General features: G+C 36.7%; 1 protein-coding gene across 3 annotated transcripts in view; it reads left to right on the top strand.

Annotated features, from left to right (window-relative positions):
- Positions 1–3,561: 3,561 nt before the first annotated feature.
- The window catches only part of HOOK1 (hook microtubule tethering protein 1), a 72,839-nt gene continuing 49,649 nt past the window's right edge, over positions 3,562–26,751 (top strand). Inside the window, exons 1-6 of one of the 3 annotated variants that reach the window (XM_047725616.1) lie at positions 3,562–3,695; positions 3,998–4,141; positions 11,170–11,255; positions 18,068–18,140; positions 21,311–21,361; positions 22,571–22,703. In XM_047725616.1, the coding sequence (XP_047581572.1) occupies positions 4,079–4,141; positions 11,170–11,255; positions 18,068–18,140; positions 21,311–21,361; positions 22,571–22,703 (406 nt within the window). In that variant the 5' untranslated portion in view covers positions 3,562–3,695; positions 3,998–4,078. Of the gene's footprint in view, positions 3,696–3,844; positions 4,142–11,169; positions 11,256–18,067; positions 18,141–21,310; positions 21,362–22,570; positions 22,704–26,751 lie in introns of those variants that run through there. The other 2 variants (XM_047725617.1, XM_047725615.1) reach the window with 2 other exon arrangements.

Genomic DNA, 26,751 nt, shown 5'->3' with positions numbered 1-26,751 from the left:
AGTGGAAACATAAGCATGCACACACACACCCCAAGACCTATACACAGTGTACATAACAGCTAAAATGTACTGAGCAGTTATGTTCTGTTAAGCATTTTATATGCATTTGATCTTCACAACCACCATGTGAAATTATGAGAGAATTGTTTTTATTTTTGCCTGCAGGCATCCATCTCCCTCACCCTCCATCAACCACCCTGTAATTTCACCAGGTACTAGTCCTGCAGAAGTATCTGGGGACTTGCTCTGTGTATGGCAAAGGGCTGAACACATATCCTATGACAGTCCAATTGGACACCTTCTCTGGAACTTGAATCTTGAATAGACGACTGAGAAAAATTTAGCAACCATTTAATCACGTTCATCTAGGTGGTGTTCTCCTGAGAAGACTTCCATAGATTTGTTACCTGCCTCTGATGAGCAGTTTTGGGACCTGCTCTATCCCATCCTGGCTTCTTCAGATGCTCCTCTGAATCTGTAAGATTTCTCATATCCTTGCAACAACATTGTTCTTTATAAAGGTGCCCAAGTTTGATTTCTCCCACTTCCCACCAAAAAATCCATAACTAATGTAGAAATACATAGAAATATACAAGTATTATTCTATTTTGCAGAGACAGACTGAAACTTACTGAAATGAAACTGACTTGCTCAAGATCACCCAGGCAATAAGAATCATCAGGTCTCCATAACACTAAAGTTTGTGCTTAATTCTAACCAACTCTCTTTTCAATCTCTTTCTGTACAGATACACAGATGTGTGTGTGTGTGTGTGTGTGTGTATACTCTTCTATGTATTCTTCCATATTAAGTTCTAGCCATATTAAAAATTTAATCATTTTCATCCTACAGGTTTTTGTCTGATAATAAAATCACCAAAGAAACATTTTAAATTACTGTAAAGTACAAAGAAGGTAAAACTTACGAATTATTTCAATACCCTGATATCATCAAAATTACTATTAACATTTTGGTTTGTTTAGTCTCTCTACTCTTTCTCTCTCAGTGTGTATATATACACTCACATGGATACAAAAATAGGGATCCATACACATACAGTATATATATAACAGAGGGAGAGAGCCATACTGTATAAACAGATTTATATCCATTTTTTCTTTTAGTAGTATTCTTTAAGCCTTTTCCTGAGTAATTAAACTTCTTTCAAAATATTTTAATAGCTACAATATATTTCATTGTATGGATATATCATAATGTATTTAATCACTCTTCTTTCAGACATTTAATGGCTGTTTCTTTTTTTACTTTGATAACTAGCACTGCAATCAACAATTTTGTTTGCATCTGATTATTTTCTTAGAATAGATTCTGGAAGTGGAAACTATTGGTTTAAACGCTTTGAGGATTTTAAAGATTCTTGATATATATTGTCAAAAATTTTTCAAAAGATTATTCCAATTTAAAACCCCACAACTAGTGTTTAAAAATCAGTTTCATTCAGTGCTCCAAATATAGATGCCAACTTTTGGAAATGAATGTCAACAGTTGGAAAATGATAGACTATTTTGTATTAGGCACTTTTAAAATATATATATTTCTCTGATTATAAAATAATACAAACTAATTGCAGGATGAAAAATACAGATTACAGAAAATAATCCCTTTATCCATAAATAAAAATGACAGTCATTTAATTTACATTCCTTTGTCATCTTACAGTGCACATATTAAATAAAATTTTGAGATCATATGGCTCATACTTTTAATACATGAATTTTCAATTTAATGTTATATATCATGATGAACTTATATTAAATATTCTCCAAAGCATTATTTTTATTAGTTGCCAAATATTCTATCTTATAAATTGGCTATAATGTTGTTAACCTTTCTGGCTTATTGTATGTACATTGATCAGCATATATAGAATTGCAAGAGATAACATTGTTCATAACCTCTGACTACATTTCTGATTATTTCAATAGAATTTATGACCAGAAGTGGAATTATAGAATCATGGGTTTAAATAGCATGGATATTTTAAAGTTTCTAGATAAATACTGTAGAAAATTAGAAAAATTATTCTAAAATGTTTGTTCCAGCTTTATATGAAGAAAGTGTGCTTCACTCTTCTGAACATTATTTTTTTCATTGTTTTACTTCAATGAATCATGCTTTGCATTTTTCTAACCTTTTCATATTTGCTTGAATTATTTCTATTTCTTCTTCTTTGAATTCACTGATCATGTCCTTCACATATTTTTCTATTAGATCCAGTATCATGAAGACAACTGAACATCCTTCCCTGAGGATCTATTCTCTGCTTCTACAGAGCTTAGAAGGATGACTCATTTGTCCCCCAGTTACTCTTCTTAAATATACCTAGTAATTCACTTGTGACTCTTAGTGATAAGCATATATGATTGTAGTAACTCATATTTTCAAAGACTATTCAATTCATAAAACTCTTTCTCATCCAGTATCAGTTTTGTCCCTGTGAGGGAGACCCGGAAGGTTAGTGTCATTAGCATCACTGTAGAAATGTAGACCTTGGGTTCCACAGCACAAAGCAGTGGGGAGTAAAGTCACGACTAAGACCAGTCTTCAATTCCTAGATCTTTCCTCTACATTAAATTACTTTACTGATGTTGCTAGGTACAGAAATAAAAATGACTCCACATGGGGTAAGAAAGTTCTGGAATAATGTTAAGAGACTTGATAGCAAATGCAAGGACTCTATTTTTAGAATGAGACTGATTTACATTTGATGGCTTTTAATTGCAGTCATCCATCAGTTTTAAACTTTAAATGTCTAAATATAAAGACGCGGCAATATAACTGAGCCAGCTGCATTTTTACACAGTGCATGAATTGATGCGTTTATGAATGAGTGAAGTGATGGAAATCAACAGCAAGATTAAGAATATCCCAACCCATTTCAACTGCCTAAGCCATACATCAGTACCTTGGAGAGCTTCCAACTTTAAGTCACCCCCCCCTTCTCAAAAAAAGACAGGTTTTCAAAACCGCCATGGAAAAAATATTCCATGTTTTTTGAAAAAAGATGATTTCATTTTCCATTTTCCTACCTGAAAATGGTCCTCCCTTTTACCCCATTTAAAATAAAATTGCCCGTGGCTTGTGATCTCGTGAGAGCTTATTTAAACAGCTTTATGGTAGTTTTCCCTCCTTAGCAAACACAATTCTTTCCCGTCTGCAAATTAAAATGTCCTTTGCCAACGAACGCCCAGGAGATAAGCAGCTCTCCCTATCGCGAGTGGTTTTTATTCTTGGGTAGGATCTATTTCTGAAGACATCATGGCAGCAGAGCGTGGGTCTCCTCAGGTGTAGCCAGGAGCTGCCCTACCTCGAGAAAGGAGGCGCGAAGATGCCTGAGCCCGCCCTACTTACGCTTGGAGCCCCGCTGCCTCTTCGCCTTTGGGGCTGCGCGAGCTTCAGCCTTTACAACGCTCCCCGCGCACGCGCGCTCCCCGCCCCCGTCTACACCGCACCTGCCAGGTCACAAACCCCTTCCCACCCTTTCGCGCTCCCTCCCGGAGGCTGTCTTGTCTCACATTGATTGGTCAAAGCCAAGAGGGTGCGTCCAATCAGCAATCCCTCCTGCGCAACCTATCCCCGCTCTTCCCGCCCCCTTCCGCCCCGCACGTTCCTCTCGGGCACCTACTTTCTTTGTGACTGGTGCGCGCTCTGGTCACTCAGTGCGGCGGGGAGAGGTGTGCGGGAGTGGGCGGGAGATGGGGGAGGGGAGGGAGCGGAGGGAGGGGAGGGAGGGGAGGAGAGGGAAGGGGGGCGGGGCAGGGAGGGGCGGAAGGGGGCGGGGTTCAGGTGCAGAGCCGCGCAGTCTGGCCAGACCGGGGAGGGGGCGAGCCGCGGAGCTGGGCGGGGCGGGGACGGGGCGGTGGCGGTGGCGGTGGCGAGGAGGGGGTTACGCCGGCGACGTCGGCAGCGCGAGGCTCCGCGCGTGAGTCGCGCGGGCTCTGGGCCTGGCTACCGAGCTTTCCCGGCCGGCGCGCAGGTCGTCGACGCCGGCTCCTGGCGGAGCGCGGGGAGGAGGGAGGTGTCGGTGTCAGCGGCGTAGTCGACGGCGGCCCCGGCCATGGAAGAGACGCAGCCGCTTTCGCAGTCCGAGCTGCCGCTGTGCGACAGCCTTATCATCTGGGTGAGTACGAGAGGTCGAGGGGGCCGAGGTGGCCGAGGGGCCCAGGGGCCCAGGCGAGTTGCCCGGAGCCCCCGGCTCTCCGCAGGTGAGCCTGAGGAGTGAATCGCGCCACCTGCGCCGCGGACTCGGCTCGTTGCCCTCCGCGTCTCCTGTCGCCCTTGACCGCGAGAGTGCCACCTGCGGGTCGCGAGGCAGGTGTGTGTGTCTGTTCGAGTGTGTGTATGTTTGTGGTAGACGAGGGAGGGGTAAAGGGAGCTCTGGAGGTAGGGACGGAGAACGCTCCTCTTACTCCCCTGATCGTGCTTCTGACAGCTGTGGCTGGAGCCTAGTGTCCATCCCCTTTACTCCTTGCCGCTCTATTTTCTCCCTCTGAGCCACCGACTCTCTTGCTTTCTGTCTGCTGAACAGCCTTCCTATACTGATCTTTGTGCCACTCAGGAGCGAAGGCCCCCTCCGAAACTTCCCTCCCACCGGAACCACTTTGCTCTGCTTGGACGCAGGTGGCCAAGAGGTGGTTTTGGTTCCTCAATCTTAAGATCTCCTCCAGGATCCCAGGACATCTGATTTTATAGAAGGAACTTAGAAGGGATATTTGCACATATTTCCTGTGTGCAGAAAAAGATATGTTGGGGTGGGGACTTATATTCCCCTTTCTTGCTGCCTCCCCCCTTGAGTGGACAGCATTTTCTTTAAAGAAAGAGACTTGGCATTTTCGTTTGCACTTTGTGCGTGTTTAGGGTTGTGTGTGTGTGTGTGTGTGTGTGTGTGTGTGTGTTTTAAGTAAACTCGCCCAGGAAGGCTTGAACTTACAAACCTGAGATGAAGACCTTGACACTTAACCCACTGAGCCAACCAGGCGCCCCTGTGCATGTTTAGTATTTCTAATTAGTTTTAGGTTTGGACAGGCAGAATCTGTCTCCAGTGTTCCCCTCAGTAAAATGATGTCTCACCTTTTGGAGGTGCTCAGCCATCAAGAGAGCTGGCATTTGGGTGTAGTTTATAAACCTTATCGGGCAAGGTTGATACTTAATGGTGTGTCCGCAAGGTGCTTTTGATGCTGCCCATCCCCAAACTTGTTGTTTACTTGTGTATAGAGGAGTGTGTACACAATGGGATGTATACAGACTGGATCAGGAGGTAGTAATTGGTTGATGAGATTCCCTAGCAATGTCCTAATTTGAATAATTCACAAGAATGAGAGAAATCAGAGAAGATTTCTCGCCCTGTATGAAGTCTACTGGAAATAATTATTATTTAATAATTAAATTATTAATTAAATAATTAAATTATTTAATTAAATTAAATAATTATTATTTAAATAATTTAAAACAGTGTAGAGGTAAATAGCTTTTGTTATAAGTGGGATACAAGTATATAGAGTTTCTGAGTTAAAAGCAATTAGCTAACTGTTCATCTGTATTTTCATTTAAAATAAGTATTGGGATTTAGATGCTGTATTTTAAAACTGTCATGAAATAAGGCAACATTACTTTTAATGAGGTGTTTTTGGCTAAAGGGTGTATCCAAATCTGTTACTTTATTGCTTCAAACATCTGAGTTAAATAGTAAACTTAGTCTTTATGATGTCATTGACTTATATGAGGTGGTGGAGAAGTATAGGATTTTCTTGAATTGTATCACAGTATTTTAAAATGTTATGTGACTGTTTCTATTCTTTGAACTAGTATTTACTGAGTTCCTACTTTGGTCAGGGCACTAAGGAAGACAGATACTGAGAATAATCAAAGAAATTTTTTTTTTTTTTTTTTGCTGGAGTGGTAGAGCTGTGTACTTTTACAATGAGAGGCAGTATTCCTTCGAAACTACAAAACTGGTATAGGTGACAGAGTGTAACAGGTTATTTGCTTCTCCAGTTCTCAGGCTGCTGAAACACTGCAGAGAAAGTGGAATTATTGTGCAGCATTGTTGCCTTTACAAATGCTGTTACAGTGAAGTCTTCCTGTTCGCATAAGCGTGCCCAGCCATATAAAGACTAAGAACAACCACACGGTTCCCCCTCATGTTTCTCTTTGCACACTTTTATCAGTACCGTTTGAACCCCCAACTTTTCTCCTCTCAGGAAAATGACCTCCTTATCTTTGGCTCTAGCTCTAGATCCCGTCCCTTATACCTGTTCTAAAATGTTGCTCTATTCATTTATTCTCTTTCTGTATGTACCGTCTTCCTCTCCTTTGGTTCCTTCCTCTCTACATGTTAAGCTTACTCAAATCTTCCTTATCTAAAGAGAAAGAACAAAGAGCCATCACTCCTTTTTAAAACCACACTGTATTTCCTCTTTCCTGTGCAGTCAAATTATTGAGGTTTTTTAATACTCATCCTTATACTTCTTGAACGTCATTCACTCCTCAACCCACTGCACTTGAGTTTCTTTTTTCTAAGGCCTTCACCTCCTGGATTTGACAAACTACGTATATTATCCTTATCTTACTTGATGCTTCCATTGTGAAATGATATTCTGCCTTAGTTTTCTTCTGTCTTTTGCTTCTCTTTACCTATCCAGATGATTCCCAGTGACCTTGGTATCTTAGTTTGTCGTTGCCAGTCCACTGCATTGTTGATGTCACTTCACTTCCCCAAGTTTTCCAAACTCTCCTGATGCCACACTCGCCATGCCTACTATACTGCACTTTCTATTTCTTGAGGAAGTTAAGCGGTTTTTAATACATCAGGCCTTTCTTAACTTTTATTTCTTCTCCCTAGAATATTCTCTTTCTAGTTCTTCTAGTGGCTGGCTTCTTTTCACCATTTGGTTCTTGGATCTGTTGTCATCTTTCCTAATCAGTTAACAGTGATTGACCTGCCTCTCCCCCACCCCCCACCACTCCTATCCCTTTGTAACCTGTTACCCACTTTCTTTGTGTCTATAATATTTAACAGTTTCTGAAGTCCTCCTATTTGCTCCTTGGGGTCAGAGCCCTTGTATGACTGGTTTTCTGCTCTGTCCCCAGGAACAAGAACTGGCTGGAATCTCCAATACAACATTGAATCAAAGTGGTGATAGTCAATATCCTGGTCTTGGTCCTGACCTCAGAGACTAGTATTTCACCATTAAGTAGGTTCTCGTAGATACCTGGGGTGAACTTCTAACTGTTATAGAGGATTGATGGATTTCAGCAGTAGAAATTTCAGTAGAAATCAGGGGAAATGAATTTCTAAACACAGGGAAGAACCCCTGGCAGTAATGTAAATGGTCTCCTTTGGCAGTAGATCAAAAGAGGTGGTGGAAGACACATCTTGTCATGATACTTCTCATCTCTTAATGTGTTCCCTGCCATACTGAGTAATGTTACATGTTGAGGGGAACTAGTAGGAGATAAAAGATTAAAAAGTTATGATGGGGCTAAACCATGGAGATGAGAAGAGAATTGGTAGTGGACTGTGTTCTTTCAGCACGAGACAGTGTTCTGGGATAGTACAATCAACATTGACAATTTGAGAAGTCATAAAGAAAAGCTGATTAGGAAAGAGGTGCCTCTTTTGGCAATTAAGTTATATTTTATAATTTGGAACTCATCTTAAAATAATTTTCTTAAAAATGTTATACTGCTACTTAGTAAAAAACTTAGGGCTGAAGGATAAATTTGGGCACCGTTTACAAGGTAGAGGGAGTATATGAGAGTTTTAAGTATTCATATGAAGAAAAATTAATTCTGCCTCTCAGCTTGGTGACTTTTGGAAATTTAAAATTTTTGGACTTTGATTTCACCAATAAAATTAGAGTTGAACCATATTTGTTTTAATGGTTTTCTTCGTTCTTGTTTTCTTTGACTTTGACAGGCAGGTGAAGGAAAAACTCGTGCCAATATATGCCCATATTAACAAATAATATTGAAGGCTGAATCATTTTTATGAAAAGCATGAAACTCAAAACAATAATCTTCTTTCTGAAATGAGCATGTAGAGGAAGAGAATATGAGAATAGAGCTGACCCAAAGTTCAGTTTTCATTGGCTATCAGTTGTGAAAATCCCCCCTTTCCCCTTGATTTTGGTGACATTTACATTGAAGCAATTCAGGAACAACATTTCCACAGTTCTGATTATTTGCTTTATTTATAGATAAAGAAACTAAGATGGTTATTTGCCAGAACACTGTGGTTACTGAGGAAGCTCTGTCTGTCCCTTTTGGGCCACTCACGAAAAAAAAAAGACTTTGGCTTCTTTACTTCTACAAAGAATATTGTGAAAGGAGATGTTTTTCCTTTGCCCTCTGTGTTGGCCTCCTTACCCATACCAAACTTTTTAATTTATTCACTCTTCTTAGTTATAAAGCCTTTATATTTGGCCAAATAATTCATAATCTATGTTATCTAGTTTACTTTGCAAGTAGTTAAAGAACTTTCAAGAGACACTTTGATTTCTGTGTTTGTAGGGAGGAAAAATTAATCTTAATTGACATGGTGGGCAACAAGACAACTACTTAGTATATGTACACTTTTACATATTTCTTTACTACTCTGCTTAATATTCTGTGCTTCTAAAATCATCCTTTTTAGATAACTTATATCCATTTTGTAAAAAGTCAGTGAAGCAAAGTGTCAGTTGGAAGGTTTGGAAAGTAGGAGCCACAGTTTACCTGAAAATGTGTGTCTTCTTTTTAAAGATCCCCTGGGGTTTTTCTTCCCTATACATCCATTTCATTACAAAATCCTGGTTATTTTATATTTTAAATTCCATCAGTTCATTCTGTCCTTTTAGTTAGCATTACCTTAATTATCTCTTAAGCCGTCCCTTTTATCAACAAGACCATTGCAGGAACCTTCTGTCAGACTCAGGTGTAAAATTACTCCCTTCCTTTCTCTGTGTCACTATTGCTGCTATTCAAAATACGCTAAAGGTGTCATTTTCTTCCTTACTACTCTAGTGATTCGTCATCACCCAGAGTGACGGTTCTAAAAAACCGGCGTGCACAAGAATCGCTTAGGGATTTTCTGACTTAATATGTCTAGGGATTCTCATACGGATTGTTCTTCGACTCCAAACTTTGAGAAACCCTGAATCATAGTTAATTGCTAACAGCTGTTGAGCTTGCACCGTGTGCCAGGTGCTGCTCTAAGTTTGCTTTGTTTGCTAACTCCTTTAATTCTCACCACCATCTTTATTTATTTATTTATTTTACAGCTTTATAAACATATATTTTTATCCCCGGGGTACAGGTCTGCGAATCGCCAGGTTTACACACTTCACAGCACTCACCATAGCACATACCCTCCCCAATATCCATAACCCCACCCCCCTCTCCCAACCCCCTCCCCTCACCACCATCTTTTGAGGTAGAAACTATTCTCTTCCCTATTATAAGGATGATACCATCAAGGTGGTAAGTCCAGGCGTGTCAATAGCCCTCCAGAGTCCTGACCCATGTATGTTTTCTTACCCCGCCTTGGTTGTCACCCCTTCCTCGTTCCTCTTTGCACTGAAATCCAGTAATACCAATCTGTATGTTGCCTACAAAGGGGGTACCATTTCTTTAATGTATATTGCACTCTTACAAGGTTTCTATTTCCTGAAGCTTCCTTGTCTTGGCCCTTTCTTTACTCAAGACCTTCTGTTCAGGCATCATCCCTGAGAAGTCTTTCCTAAATACAGCCCTAATTAAATTAGTTAACCCCCATCTATTTCAGAACAATTTGTGCATACTGTGTCATGGGACTGGGAATGGCATTTTCTAGAAATAATTTATGTCTTTTTCTCCTCTCCTTAACTCCTGACTGAAACTGCTTGAGGGTAGAAAACTGGTGATTTTCCTTTGTAACCCCATCATATATTACAGTGCCCACGAGAGTAGGAGCTCAGTAAACTATCTTTGTGTGTATACTTTGAAAGTGACTGTGTCTAGATTTATTTGTCTGTGTCATCCTTTCATGTTGTATTGGGATAATGGAGATAAATTTATAGAATCTCAAACAATCACTAAATGTGAATCATGGGGAGAGGATTGTATCAGATTAAGATAGTTAAGTGGTGAACTAAAGAATAATGATTGAATAATAAAGGAGATGAATATGTATAGGAAAAGAGAGTCATAATGTATTTAATTTAAGATCATTATGGGTTCAGGTGAGATTTCTAGGAAGTATATGAACCATTGTAACTCTGTTGTAATTTGCTTTTCAGAAATTCTTCTGTCTTGTATTTGCTTATTAGAAAAATTCTTCTGTCTTGTATTTGCTTATTGCTTTCTCTCTCTCTCTCACTCTCTTCAAAGATTTATTTATTTGACAGGGGAAGGGCAGAAGGAGAGGGAGAGAGAGTCATAAGCAGATACTGCACTGAGTGTGGAGCCTGATACAGAGCTTGATCTCACGACCCAGAGATCACGACCTGAACCAAAACCAAGAGTCACACACGTAACCGACTGTGCCACCAAGGCACACCCACTTCTCTTTTTAGCATGTACATGAATGTTTAACAGAGATTTGAAAAGAGTAGTATCTAGAGCCAAAGTGGATAGAAACAACTTGATGTGATGGGTGGGCTCTGGACCGTTCATGTCCTGAGACTAATTGTTGGATGGCAGGCTAAGGCCCTGCCTTATATCAGAGCTCAGTGATCAATTAAGTAGTTTTAGACTTGACATTTCTAGCCTTTGTTGTCCTACCACATGATGTGAGTGAAGTTTTAATTTGAAATAATAAGTTTTCCTAAAGCTCTTTTTGATGTTATTCTCCTAAAAATGAACAAACACAGTGCTGTCTTAAGAGCATTACATGCAGCTTTCAGAAATTCTGGAATATTTCATACACTGCATCAATGTATTTAAGTATTTTAGGTATGATTATTCATGATTTTATGAATTGTTAAGTGTTTATTTTATAAAAATATTACATAGCCATAGAAACTTACTAATATAGTTTCATTTGTTAGGCACAATCAGAATTTAAACAAAACAGGACAATTTTTAGCTCGGTCATGTTCATTTATGTGTATATATATGTTTGGGAGGGTTGGTAACACTACCCTGTAAGGATAAAGAGGCAGTGGAGTAATTTGCTCTATGTCATTTTAGCTGCAGACATTCAATACTGCCGCACCTTGTCAAGATGTCAAACAGCTGACTAATGGAGTTGCCATGGCACAAGTTCTTCATCAAATGTAAGTGGTGGTCTGGACTGATTCTGAAAGAATTGTAAACCCAATACCAAGGAAGAAAGCTTAGACTCACATTCTAAAAGTCACTGAAACTGTATCCTACAAAGTCCTGACAGCCATATGGTACCAACGCACTATTGCATCTGGGGAACAAAAAAGTTTACTACCTGATGATTCCTTGCTTATTCACAAAGGTCCGTCTTAACTAAATGAGCAAACAGGATTCTTATCTATTTAAGAGATTTTAATTTTAAACTTGTTCTGTTCACAGACACATGTTATAGTAACTGCAAAATAGTTTAAATGAATGGTATAATTGCTTTTCGTCTTTTTCCAGTTGTATTACTGTTATTGGAAGCTATCAGTGTGTGAAGATTACTATTTTAGAGATAACTGAAATATAAGTACTGGATTTGGAAAATACTAAATTTTAAAATCTATACTTGAATTAAAAGTAGAACTTCTATAACTCTACCAATAATAAAATGAGGTATAAAAGAAAGTTGAAGTTACAAATATTGAGGAATCTTAACTAATAATTCTGTTTGGTTTAGACCCATTAGGTATAATCATATAGTATCAAAAGCTCTTAAGTCCATTATTTCCCAATTTTTGCCAAACGTTGTGCAAGGATTATGATTACGATTATAACATCTGCAATATGAGCTCTACACCTTGTAGCAACAAATGGAGCCAATTTATTAAATGATAGTCATATTGATTTTGTACTTGCTTACTTTTCTCTTTTTTTTTTTAATTTTTTATTTATTTATTTGACAGAGAGATCACAAGCAGGCAGAGAGGCAGGCAGAGAGAGAGGAGGAAGCAGGCTCCCTGCTGAGCAGAGAGCCCGATGCGGGGCTCGATCCCAGGACTCTGAGATCATGACCTGAGCCGAAGGCAGCGGCTTAACCCAACTGAGCCACCCAGGCGCCCCTGTACTTGCTTACTTTTATAATCATCCTTCAATGAGACGAGGAATCCTACCTCTGCCACTTGTTTATAGCCAGAGATTGTTATTTAATTGTTGCCATCATTTGTCAAGGTTTGTTGTGATTGACGTTGAAAACCCTGTAGGTGGATTTGCCAAAATTCCTTCTCACCCTCAGAAAAACAACTTAAAATGTCAAACTTCTAGTTACTTGGCATCTTCAACATGATGTAATTTAAATAGACAGATTTTTTGGTTAACTCAAGATTAACACATTAAGAGACAACTTAACATGTAACATTTTTTTTGGTAGTCACTCTAAAATATGCCTTTTCTCCTCTGTTTTCTTAAAAATGGTTCTTAAACATTTTTTTATTTATACCCTGATTAGTTTCAAAGTGATTTCATTGGTCAGAAGGAAGCATTCTGGATATTGACTTGGGAAAAGTCCTCATTGTTTTTTGTTGTTAGAATGTGAACCTTGCCTTTTTTCATTGCAGTATATCGTGGGTTTTGGTGTAGATGCAGCTACATTGTGGTTGGTATGGACTGTAAGGCTGGTATGCATTCTTTGATTCAACAGTACCATCCAAAGCTCTTATTTATATGTGTTGTGGTGGCTCTGATAGCTTTTCTACTGTAACATAATGGAAGAGACCTGTTTGTGCCAAGATGTGATACAGTGGCTCTTTGACTCCCTATACTTTAGCAGTGTACCTGATATGTAGAGTAGGGCCAATTCAAATTTTAAGTCTACTCTTTATCACCAACTCACTTTCCGTAATCTATCTGGTGGATTCTGCAGTCCCTGCTGATCCTCTGTCTCTCTGATTGTCCTTTTTTTTGTTTTCTTTTTTGTCTCTTATTGTCTACTAATACTTCTCTCCAAAAATAATATAATAGTCAACCCATTAGAAAGCTCTCTTTTTTCATAAAACATAAGACTGGCGTAAAATTGATCGAAACCTCTTTTTTTGCTTTGTGTGGCTGTTTTTGCATGTACTTAGCTGTCTAAGCCTCCTTATCATTTAAGGAATATTTAAAATTTATTTTTATTTTTCAGTTCCTTTCTTGTTTTGTTCCTTTCCAGAAGTCTGGATTTGGATAGTGAAACTTGGGAGCATACATTTTTTTCCTAGTTGGATCAGTCTCTCATATTCCTGCTAAAAGGGCACATTTTACCATATTTCTTTGAACACTTCAAGCACTTTGTATATGTTACAGTTTATTATGTACTGCATTGACTGCCACTGTGATTTGTATCAAATCACATCAAAGTTGTTACCGAAGATGAGAAGGGAAATTTTGCTTTCTAAGGAAGTAGCAGGATTAAATGAGTAATTCTTTTATTATTCACCTGAGGCAGGTATGCTAAAGAATAAGGTCATAAAATCAATGCCCGGGACACCCAGGTGGCACATTTGGTTGCATGTCTGACTCTTGATTTCGGCTCAGGTCCTGATCTCAGGGCCGTGAGATCCAGCGCCACAGTAACGTCCACACTCAGCATGGAGTCTCTTTAAGATTCTCTCTCTCTCTCCTTCTGACCCCTCCCCCCATGCTGGCTCACTGCCCCCAAAAAAGAAATCTTTAAAAAAAGAAATTCAGTGCCCAAACTGTGTAACTTAGACATGGGAATCATGGACTTATCGTTAGGGTTCTACAAGTCCCTAATTATTATCTCTGGTCTGAATACATAATCTGTGTATATCTCTTTTTAAAATATATGTAGATCTTTAAAAAGCACATGAGGAAAAACTGTAACTACAACTGCATTAGTTTCCTAGGGTTTGCATAACAAAGTGCCACAGAGTAGGTGGCTTAAAACAACAAAAATTTCTTCTCTCATAATTCTGGAGGCTAGAAGTCCTAAATCAAGATATTGGCTGGGCCATCTTCTCTCCAAAGCCTGTAGGGGAGGATCATTTCTTCTTCCAGCTTCTGGGTGCCCCTGCCCCAGCAAAGCTGTAATCTCTGTCTCTTCTCCATGTGTCTGTCTTCCCTCTCTGTATGTCCTCTCCTCTTCTTAGAAGGACACCAGTCATATTGGATTAGGGCCTACCCCTAATTTAGTTTGACCTCATCTTAATTTGATTATGTCTGCAGTGACCCTATTTCCAAATAAGGTCACATTCACAGGTGTCGGGGGTTAGGAGATGAACATATCTTTTTGGAGACACAATTCAACCCACTAGAACTATAAATATTATAGCATGTGACTTCCCCTAAAAGGCTTAATTTGGCCACTTTAAACTATAGATAACTTCTCTGCTTGCTTCTTTTGCCTTTGACTAGACATTTTTGCTAGAGCCAAAAGAGTGAGACAAGAATATAGAAACCCAGAGACCTCAAGTACCATGTACTTGTTTGTTCATTTATTCAGCAGATATTTGAGCATTTGAAATGAGAAATCCTGATAGCCAACATCTGAGTATTTATTAAACTATAAAACATTGTTATATACCCTATACAGATGTTATTTCATTTAGTTCTTACTCTTCTGTGAGGTACTCAGATATTCTTCAGTCTATACATGAAGCAGAGGTTAAAGTCAAAGAATAAGGTAATTATCTGAATCCCTGGATTTGCATAGCTTTGGCCTGACTCTAACACCAGTGCTTGCATTCAGCTGTAATCATTGAAATCTGGTATCTTGAACCTCTCCTGATAGATTTTTACTTTGAGGTCTTAATACATAAAAGGCCAGATGCACATGCATCTGTACAGATCACAGTCTGATGTGTTAAGCAAGTAAGCCTTTTAATTATTCAAGAAGCAAAGTGTCAGGGTGTCTGTTGAAGCAAAACAACTATGATGTGTATAGTAACCCACAGGCGTTAATTACTGCCTGTATTTAGTTGGTTAAAGTGTTGAAGACAAATACCATCATGGAGTTAAAAAATAATTTTTATATTGATTCTTAGTTTTTTTTATAAAACAGTTTATCCATATTTTGCTTTCTCAGTCTTATGTCCCCTTCTTTGGTGTCCCTTGAGTTTCACTGAAGTTCTGGGAAATATGAGAAAAGGAGCTAAATGTTAGGGCCAAGAGTCTAATTAAGACATGTAGATGTGGCAATACAAAAAAGCAAAAGAAGGATATGTCCAGAGAGTTATGAGGTTGCATATGAAGTTTAATACTGGGAAAGATTGGCTGCCTTTACAATTGTTTAAGAAGGACAAATCATTCATAAGAAAAGAAAGCAGGAGGGGCGCCTGGGTGGCTCAGTGGGTTAAGCCGCTGCCTTCGGCTCAGGTCATGATCTTAGGGTCCTGGGATCAAGCCCCGCATCGGGCTCTCTGCTCAGCAGGGAGCCTGCTTCCTCCTCTCTCTCTACCTGCCTCTCTGCCTGCTTGTGATTTCTCTCTGTCAAATAAATAAATAAAATCTTTAAAAAAAAAAAGAAAAGAAAAGAAAGCAGGATATATATATATATATATATATTTATTTAAGATTTTCTTTATTTATTTATTTATTTTTAAAAGATTTTATTTTATTTACTTGACAGAGATCACAAGTAGGCAGAGAGGCAGGTAGAGAGAGGAGGAAGCAGGCTCCCCGCTGAGCAGAGATCCCGATGCGGGTCTCTGTCCCAGGACTCTGGGATCATGACCTGAGCCCAAGGCAGAGGCTTTAACCCTCTGAGCCACCCAGGCATCCCATGGAGATATATTTTCATGGGGAAGTTAGAAAGCATTTTTCAGTGTATTTTACACTGAATGTTTGTATCCATTCCAAATGTGTATGTTGAAGCCCTAACCCTTAGTGTAGTTGTACTGGAGATGGGGCCTCTGAAAAATAATAAAGGTTAAAGGTCACAAGAGTGGGGCCCTGATCTGATAGGATTATGATCCTTATAGAAGAGACATTAGAGAGCTCACTCATGTGAGTATACCAAGAAGACATCATGTGATCACTGTGTGAGATGGCTGCCACCTACAAGCCTAGAGAAGAGACCTGAGAGTGAAACCTACCTTGCTAGCATCTTAATCTTGAACTTCTAGCTTCCAGAACTGCGGGAAATAAATTCTGGTTGTGTAAGCCTCTTAGTTTGTGGGCTTTTGTTACAGAATTTTGATCAGACTAAGATGCAGGGCTGGAGTTGATTTGGAGTAGAAAAAAAGACAAGGAGAAACATAAGCTAAAAGGAGGAAAGCTAGAAGAGGTTGTGTTGAGATCCATTTTCTAGAGATAATTAAAGAATTATATATGAAGATATCTTTCAGGTCAGTTAGAAGACTGGTTTAGTAGTCAGTGTTCTCCAGAGAAATAGAATCAATAAAACGTGGACATATACAATAGGATGTGTACACATACATAGTGGGGAGAGATGTTTGTATTTAGGAATTGGCTCACATGATTGTGGAGGCTGGCAAGTTCAAAATTCACAGATCAGGCCAGCAGGCCAGAGATTTAGAGAAGAGCTGATATTGTTAACTAGAGTCCACAGACAATCTATTGCAAGAGTTTACTCCTTCTTGAGGGAGGTTATTCTATTTCTTCAACTGATTGGTAAAAGATTTATACGATCTGAAGAGAAACCAGAGTATTCTTCAACTGATTGGATGAAGCCCACCCACATCATGGAGGGTAATGTGTTTTACTTAAAGTCCACTGATTTGAATGATAATCTTATCAAAAAAATATTTTCATAGCCACATCCAAGCATGTTTGAACAAATAATTAACACTAATTAACATAATTAACATTAATTTGCTTAAAAGAAAATGGGTACAGATTCCACATAGATCAGTTAGAAATGGTGAAGACATTTTTGGTTACCCCAATCGGAAGTGCTGTCCTCTATATTAGAGCATCTGAGGCAGAATGATTTCTGAAAGGCTAAGAACTGTGTTCTAGTTCCAGCTTTACAAATTAAAGCATTGGAAAAGAATCCTTTAATTTCATCCCTCACTTTTGTTGACTTATATATAAAGTAAAAATTTAGATGAGACTTTGAAGACCTTGGCTAGTACTATTATTCTGTTAGTTTATAGTGTTTGTTTAACCCTCACAGCATTTTTCACATTCTCTTATAGCATTTCTCACATTCTCCTTTGAGTATAGTTTTTGTGCTCTTTTTTCTTTCACTCTGACAGCTGTTTCCGTAAGAGTCATGTAGGAAATTATTCATCTTTGTATTAATCTTGCTCAGCTGCTTACTCAGATCAAACATCCAAATATTTGTTTAGAGTATGTATGATCTATTAGCACAGGTCACTATAGCCAAATGTTATTCTTTAAAACCTAAGAAATCAATTTAGCAATTCTTAGTCTTGCCATTCCATATTAATATGACTTAGCTTTACAAGTTTAAAACTAAATTTGTCCTTATAGATTTCTCATTACACTTATTCTACTCAATTACAATCAAATAGATTTATTTTGGACTTTGCCATGTACTAGTATCACTTTAGGAAAATCACTTATCTTTTCTCATCTTGTTACCTGAAGAGTAAGTTTGAGGATAATCATAATCAACCCTTTGCCACTTACTATGATATTGAAATGTTGCACTATGGAAAAACAGCAAGCACAGTGCTTGATACAGAGTAGGCACATTAAAAATGTTAGTCTTCTTCTTTTTTTCCCCCTTTAGGATTGGGACTTTTACATCTGCCTGCCACCGGAGTATCTAATATGACATACTTAGTAAATGTTTATTAAATTGAAATGTTAATGAATTAAGTAATTTATTATGAGAAATTACAAAAGAAATCCTTAGGAATCACTAAAAATTCAGTGGATTCATTTAAATAATATTTACTATTCTTATTAAGGGAAGGCTTTAGGATATAAAATATTGTTATAACATAATATTTAATTTGGTAGTTTCTATGTAACAAAAACATTTTAATGTTTTCCATTTGTATTTTTGTTTCAGTGATGTAGCTTGGTTCAATGAATCTTGGTTAAGCCGAATTAAAGAGGATATTGGTGACAACTGGAGAATAAAGGTATGCAGAATAAGTAGTAGAAGCACTTAATCCAGTGATTTTAAAATTAACACTAAGATCAATTAAATCTTTTTAAATAAATTAACCTAAGGGTGCATTTTATTGTGTACAGTTTGAGTTTTGACACATGTATATTCCTATGTAACTACCATTGTAATTAGATGTGGAACATTTCCATTAACCCAAAACATGCACTTATATGCGTCTTTCCAGTTAATCCCCACTCCTCACTTGGCCCATGGATCTGCTTTCTGTCACTATAGATTTCTAGAGTTCCATATAAATGGAATCAGACATTATATATTCTTTGTTACTCTTTTTGTCTGGCATTTTTCACTCACTCATATTTTTGAGACTCATCCATGTTGCCTGTGTTAGGAATTCTTTCCTCCCCACCACCCCCCGAGTAGTGTTTCAGTACATTGATACACCACAGTTCGCCTACCCATTCACCTGCTGATGGATCTTGGAATCGTTTCTGTGTTTACCTACTTTGGGTATAATTGCAAGGACATATACCTCATTGTTCTTGAGTAAATTCCTGAATGTGATTGTGTCCCATCATGTAGGTATATATTTAACCTTCTAAGAAACTACCAGATGGATTTTCCATTTCTTCTTTGGTCAGTTTTGTTGTGTCTTGTAGGGTATTTGTGTGTTTCATTTAGGTTATCCAATTTGTTGACATACAGCTCTTAACTATTTTGCTAATAATATATGTTAATGACTATGATCTTTAGTGATGTATCCTCTTTCTCTACTGATGTTGGCAATTTATGTCTTGCCTTTTTTTTTCTTGATAAGTTTGGCTTGACATTTTTCAAGTTTATTTGGTTTCTTTTTAAGAACTAGCTTTTGTTTTCTATTCCATAGATTTCCTCTCTGTATTATTTCCTGTCCTCTACTTAACATATTCTTTTATTTCTTGTGTCTTAAAGTGGGAAATGAAATCATAAGTTTTTGTCTTTTATTTTCCTAATATTAAACATTGCCTTACACAGCCCACACATTTTGACATACTATGTTTCCGTTTTCTTTCAGTTCAAAAATTATTCATTTCCCATGGGGTTTCTTTCAACCCACAGGTAGATTAGAAGTAGGTATTTCAAATTGTAAATATTTGAGGATTTTTAAGGTACTTTCCTTGTATTTATTTATTTATTTATTTCTCATTTAATTCAATTTTTGTTTGAGAACAGAACTCTATATTGAGAAATTCTTTTACCTTTATTGAGACTCATTTTATGACCTAACATATGGTCTGTCTGGGTACTGTTCTTTGTGTACCTGAAAACAACATGTATTCTGCAGATGGATTATGTTAAATATATTGATAGTACTATTGCCTCTTTTATATCTTTATTAATTTTTCTGGCTGATTATTCTATCAGTTATGGAAGAGGAGTCCTTAAATCTCTAACAATGATTATGGATTTGTTGATTTCTCCTTTCAGTTCTGCTAACTTTTAAATCATATAATTTGAATCTCTGTTGTTAAGTTTATATACATTAATTTTTAAATGTCTTCTTGATGAATGAATCTATCATTATGAATGGCCTTTTGTTATCCCCAGCAATCTTTGTTCTGAAGTCTTAATTTGTCATATATTAAATTAATAATTAAAATTAAATTTTATTATTTTTTGCTTTAGTGTATCTTTTTTTTAATTCTTTTAATCTGTCTTTATATTAGGTCTTTCATGTAGATGCCTAACAGTTGAGTCTTCCTTTTTTTATCTAGAGACATCTCTATTTTTTTCTTTAAGGAAAAAAAAAAGAGAATCTTCCATTTCTCTTCTTATATTCCTGTTTTCATTTAAATCCATGAACATTTTGAACTAGCAGTTTTAACATTATTGTCTTCTTATTCTTTCATCTCTCATTTCTTCTCACATTTCTATTGACTGAGTTTTCTCCTTATGATCCACATTTTCTTGTTTCTTCACATGTGTAGTAGTTTTTTATTGGGTGCTAGACAGTATGAATTTCATTGTTGAGCACTGAATTTTGTGTTTTCCTTAAAGAATGTTGGACTTTGTTCTTGCAGGCTGGTAAGATACTTGGTGAATTGGTTTGATCCTTCCAAAGCTTTGAGGGTTAGGAGACAGATCTAGATTTATTTTTCCTCTAGGGCTAGATTAGACCAATTACCAGGGTGTGACCTTTCTGGGTCTTTAGTGAGTGCTTGTGGATGCAGATAGTCTCTTCACTCTGACTGGTGGGAATTTCAATGTTTTGTGGCCCTGTGTAATCTCTGGGAATTGTTCCACTTAAATTTCCTTGAATTGTTTTTTCTTGGGAGTTATTCTTGACTGGGAAAAAAAAATGAAAAAAAAGTGAAATTATTTTTGTTTAATCTCAATGAGTTTCACCCATGCACATGTGAATTGGTATTCAGCTGAAAGTGACAAACCACTGTGCAGATTTCTGAAGCATTTTCTCTCCATAGTGCTTACCTCTTTATTTGTCTGCCCTGCAAATTCTAATTCCCTTGACCTTCCTGAACTTCTGATGTCTTATCTCCTCAACTCAGCGAGAACATCAGGCTTTGTTTAGTTTCTACCACTTTATTTCATGGAATGAAAATTGCCTCCTGAGAGAAATCTTGGACTAGAGTTGGGCTCATCTTTTTTGTTTTTCTTCTCTCAGAAATTAGAGTTCCACACTGTCTAGTGGGTAAAGCTTGGAAAACATTGTTCCTTGCATTTTGTCCTGTTGTCTGTTGTTTGTGTCAAGAGAATAAGTAGAAACCCTGTTACTTACTCATGACTTGGAGATGGACGTGCTCATAGCTAAATCTTTAAAGTTGGTACTCCACTGCAGCTCACTTTAAGTAGAACTACTCTGGTTAACCTACTTAAAGCTCACTTTAAGTAGAACTACTCTGGTTAAAGTACTCTGGTTAACCTAACTATTCTGTTTAACTTTTTAATGAGCTAAAAAAAAAGGTTAACCTACAGAAGCATGAAGACACTTTTAATCAAACTTTGATCAAAGACTTCATGTTTAAAAATATCATATGCTTGTATTTATAACACTCTAATATATGTTTTTTTTGTTGTCATTTTTATGAGGCCAGAGTTTCTATTTGTCTTTCACCTTGGCATAAATTTTCTTTCATTACTAATTTGAAATAACTTATTGAATTCTTACTCTTTTTTCCCCACTAGGCTAGTAATTTAAAGAAGGTACTTCAAGGAATTATGAGTTATTACAGTGAGGTATGAAAAACATCTGACTTTGTTTAAATACAGAATGCTATATGGTATTTATATTGACACCAAAAAAAAAAATAACCTGGATTTTTGTTTATAACATCTTACTAAAATGAATTCATAATTAGAATATATTGTTTTTTTGCTATTTTCAGAACACTCAAATTTTGTGAACATGAACAGGCTTAAACATAATATATTGATTTGTAAAATAATGTTGCTTCTATATTAATACTTTTGATATGTTATTTTCTCTAAGAGAATTACCTTCATTTCTAAATGATTTGATTTTATGCAATGCTATAAAGTAGACTTTATAATTAAGTTGAAGTCTTTCCTATGGAAAGTATTATTTTGACATTATTTGACAATGCAAGCAGCAAAAGTATACTGTGAAATTATGCTTTTGTGCAAGTAAATTAGGAAAAAGGCAAAATGAAAGTAGTATTAGTGTCACTTCAGATAGTACTATTCAAGTAGGTTTTTTTTCTTATTCAGTACCATAACAAGTTCTCCAGCATGATTATTTGATATAAGAACTCTTATTGCTTATGTTTGAAAACTTTTGGTTTGCTTTTGCCATCAAAAGACCTGGTTTCTATTTTTTAAAGTTGTCACATATTTATACTTGTAATTTTTTCCAGTAATTTTAAGACTGAAATTTTTCAACCTATTAATGCCTCAAACTCATTTTAGAGCTATTTTAATGCCAAGAAAACTTTTTAATGAACTAAAAAAAAAAAAAAAAAAAAAAAAGGAAAAATAAAGCCAGGAAACATTAATCCAGTTAGATTTGCTGTTTTTGCTGTTCATTTGCAAGTGTGATGGTTTATATTGTGGTTTTCTATTAATCAGTCATGCACCAAAATATGCTTATCTTTCAGCTTAACATAAATCTGTTTATTTTTGGAAAGGCCTAAATTTTGTCATAAAAGATCAGTCTAGGGCTTTCTTAATCCCTCTGATGGTGGGATCAAAGGATATTGGATGTAAAACCATTTTAGTTGCTGTTGGTTGGTTACTCAAAATTCTGGGATGCTGCTTGAGCTTTACCAACTGGTCTTAGTCAATAATTATGGATTTATCAATTTGTTAATTTATCTGAGCCATTTCACGATCCTATTTTTAATTTGTTTTCCTTGTAATAATTAAAGGTAATAAATTCTTTGTAATCTACAGAAATGAGTGATCTAATTTATTGTCTCAATACTGCAGTTTTTGGGGCAGCAGATTTCTGAAGAACTTATCCCTGATTTAAACCAAATAACTGAATGTTCGGATTCCGTGGAGCTTGGGAGATTGCTCCAGCTTATTTTAGGTTGTGCAGTCAATTGTGAAAAGAAGCAAGGTAAGTGAATTTCAATCAATTCAAAGTTTATTTGGGGAAGTTTGCTTTCTAGAAACAACCTACATTGTTATAGAAAGTAGCACAACGATTTACTATTGTATCTTGTCACAGAGCACCTGGAAATGTAACCCAGGAGATCTTAAGCCTAGCCCAGTTCTATCATTAAAAAGCTACAAATCGGGGCGCCTGGGTGGCTCAGTGGGTTAAGCCGCTGCCTTCAGCTCAGGTCATGATCTCAGGGTCCTGGGATCGAGCCCCGCATCGGGCTCTCTGCTCTGCGGGGAGCCTGCTTCCTCCTCTCTCTCTGCCTGCTTCTCTGCCTGCTTGTGATCTCTGTCAAATAAATAAATAAAATCTTTAAAAAAAAAAAAAAAAGCTACAAATCTTGAGTATTCTATTAGTACCTGGATTCTGAGATTTATAGTCAGTGACCGAATTAAATGTGTTTTAGTTTAATTAATTTAATTTTATATTCAGTGCTTAGGACTTAGTGGATATTCAGTAAAACTTTTACTTATTTATCTGATATATTTTTCTGTTTCACATGTAAGAAGCTTAGGTTGATTCAGATTTTTGTAAATAAATATGCAGATACTAAATTATAATCCAGGCTTCTTCAAGTGATACTCTGCTCTTTTCAGAAGAATGCCTGTCTAGTGTATCCTCCAGTTAAGCAGTCTGATGACCTAAATGGAATCGGTATATTATATTGGTAGATACAAATGGTGTGATCCATATCCTAATGAATACAAAAGATCATTTTTGGTTGGATGTAGTGAAGTGATGAACTGAACAGTCCAAGATTTACTTCCCTCAGGGCTTACATCAGGCTGGGTGGTGAGATTTTTGATGCTGATGTTTTTTGTATGGGAAAACATACCTGGTCTTAGTATGGTCTTAGTACATCACCTGGTCTTAGTACATCACCTTTATAAGAATATGTTGGGTACTTAAGTTTGTATAGTACTTTAAACCAGGACCTTAGAAGACAAATTCAGTCTTATCTAACTAATGAAGTAAGAATATGAGACAAGTTGGGCGCCTGGGTGGCTCAGTGGGTTAAGCTGCTGCCTTCGGCTCAGGTCATGGTCTCAGGGTCCTGTGATCGAGTCCCGCATCGGGCTCTCTGCTCAGCAGGGAGCCTGCTTCCCTCTCTCTCTCTCTGCCTGCCTCTCTGTCTACTTGTGATCTCTCTCTGTCAAATAAATAAATAAAATCTAAAAAAAAAAAAAGAATATGAGACAGGTTAAATTCAGTAAGAACAAATTTAGGACAGAGAAAAAGAAAACGAATGAAATTAATTTCTTATTGATAAAAAAGAACAAGGATTGGGTATCAGAAAACTTTGGTATTAGTCCATCTCTATCATCAGCTAGCTATTTTTTTTTTCCCTAGGGCAGGTGTTTTTCGATAGGCGTTTATTTTTCACTTAGAGATAGTGTCAAAGATCTATATATTGGGTTTTTCCCCACAAAATAAGGAGAATTTGCTCATGATAAACGTCCATAAATGTTTAATTACATATTGACAATAGCAATTAATTTATAAATCTAGAATTTTTCTGTTTTTATCCTTCTTATTTTTTATTTAATTAATGCTTCATTTCTATTTCAGTTACTGGTTATTTATAACATATTTTTGCTTAATTTTATTTTTATTTTACTTTTTATTTTTATTGACGTATAATTGACATTCATTATTTCAGGTGCATAATAAATTGATTTGACAATTCTGTACATTACTCAGAGCTCACCAAGATAAGTTTAGTTACCATCTATCACCATACAATGTTATTGCAATATTATTTAGTATATTCCCTACACTCTACTGTTTATCACTGTGACTTAATTATTTTATGAGTGGGAGTTTGTACCTTTTAATCCCTTCTATCTGTTTAACCCATCCTCTCACTCACCCCTTCTCTGACAACCACCAGCTAGCTCTGTGTTTAGGAGTTCGTTTGTTTTGTTCTGTTCTGTTCTATTTTGTTTTGTTTTAGATTTCACATGTAAGTGAAATCATATGGTATTTGTCTTTATTTGACTTACCTCACTTACCATTATACATTTTAGATCCATCCATGTGGTTGAAAATGCCAGATCTCATTCTTTTATGACTAATACTCCATTATATGTGTGTGTGTGTGTGTGTGTGTGTACTACATCTTTATTCATTTATCTATTGACGTTTGGGCTGCTTTCATATCTTGGCTATTATAAATAATGCTGCAAGTAAACATAGGGGTGCATATATCTTTTTGATTTAGTGTTTTGGTTTTCTTTGGGTAAATACCCAACAGTGGAATTACTGGATCATATGGAATTTCTCTTTGTTTTTGAGAAACCTCCATACTGTCATCCACAGTGACTGCTCCAATTTATAGTCCTATCAGTAGTACACGAGTGTTCCTTTTTCTCCACATCCTCACCAACACTTGTTTCTTGTGTTTTTTATTTTAGCCATTCTGACTGTTGTGAGGTAGTATCTCATTGTGGTTTTGATTTACATTTCTGTGATGACTAGTGTTGTTAATCATCTTTTCATGTATCTGATGGCCATTTGTATTTATTTTCTGAAAAAGTGTTCAGGCCCTTTGTTCATTCTTTAATGAGAATCTTTGTACTTTTGGTATTGAGTTGTAGTAGTTTTTTGCATATTTTGTATATTAACCCCTTATTGGATACATCACTTACAAATATCTTCTCTTGTTTAGTAGGTTGCCTTTTCTTTTCGTTTTGTTGATGGCTTCCTTTGGAAATGCTTTTGTTTTTGTACAGTCCCAGTAGTTTGTTTTTGCTTATGTTTCCCTTGGCTGAGGAGACATATCCATAAATATGTTGCTAAGTCCAAGAGATTGCAGCCTATGTGTTCTGTTAGGAATTTTATGGTTTTAGGTCTTCAATCCATTTTGAGTTTATTTTTGTGTATGGTGTAAGAAAGGGGTCCAGTTTCATTATTTCACGTGGCTGTCTAGTTTCCCCAGCATCACTTACTGAAGAAACTGTCTTTACTCCATTGTATATTCTTGCCTCCTTTGTCATAGATTAATTGGCCATAGGGGTGTGGGTTTATTTCTAGGCTGTGTATCCTTTTACATTGATCTATGTGTCTGTTGTTAAGCCAGTACCAGACTATTTTGATTACTACATCTTTGTAGTATGTCTTGAAATCTGGGATTCTGATACCTCCAGCCTTGTTTTTTCTCAAGATTTCTTTAGATATTCAAGGTTTCTAGTGATTCCATAGAGTTTTAGGGTTATTTGTTTTACTTCTGTGAATCATGCTATTGGTATTTTGATAGGGATTGCAGTGAATCTGTAGATGGCTTTGGGTATTATGGACATTTTAACAGTATTCTTTCAGTCTGTGAGTATGGTATATCTTTCTGTTGGTTTGTGTCATCTTCAATTTCTTTAATCAATTTCTTAAAGATTTCAGAATATAAGTCTTTAACTTCCTTGGTTAAATTTATTCCTAGGTATTTTATTTTGGTGCAGTTGTCAGTGGGATTTTCTTAATATCTGTTCCTGCTACTTCATTATTAGTATATAGAAACAAAACAGATTTCTCTATATTAATTTTGTATCCTGCACTTTTAGTGAATTTATTTATTCTGATAGTTTTTTGGTAGAATCATTAGTGTTTTCTATATATAGTAGCATGTCATCTGCATATAGTAACAGGTTAACTTCTTTACCACTTTAGGTGCCTTTTATTTCGTTTCTTGTCTGCTTGTCGCAGTGAGGACTTCCAGTACTATGTCAAGTAAAAGTAGTGCGATGGAAATCCTTATCTTGATATTGGTCTTGAGGAAAACTTTCAGTGTTTTACCATTAAGCATGATGTTACCTGTGGGATTTTTAGATATGTCCTTTATTATGTTGCAATATGTCCTCTCTAAACCTGCTTTGTCGAGGCTTTTTATCATGAGTGAATATTGTACTTTGTCAAACGATTTTCTGCATCTGTTGAGATGATCACATGGTTTTTATCCTTCCTCTTGGTGATGTGATGTATCACATTGATTTGTGAATACTGAACCACCTTT

This window comes from Lutra lutra, chromosome 4, assembly GCF_902655055.1.
Source record: "Lutra lutra chromosome 4, mLutLut1.2, whole genome shotgun sequence".
Classification (NCBI taxonomy): Eukaryota; Metazoa; Chordata; class Mammalia; order Carnivora; family Mustelidae; genus Lutra; species Lutra lutra.
The sequence above is the reverse complement of the archived record's forward strand: the minus strand, read 5'-3'. Positions and strand labels throughout refer to the sequence as shown.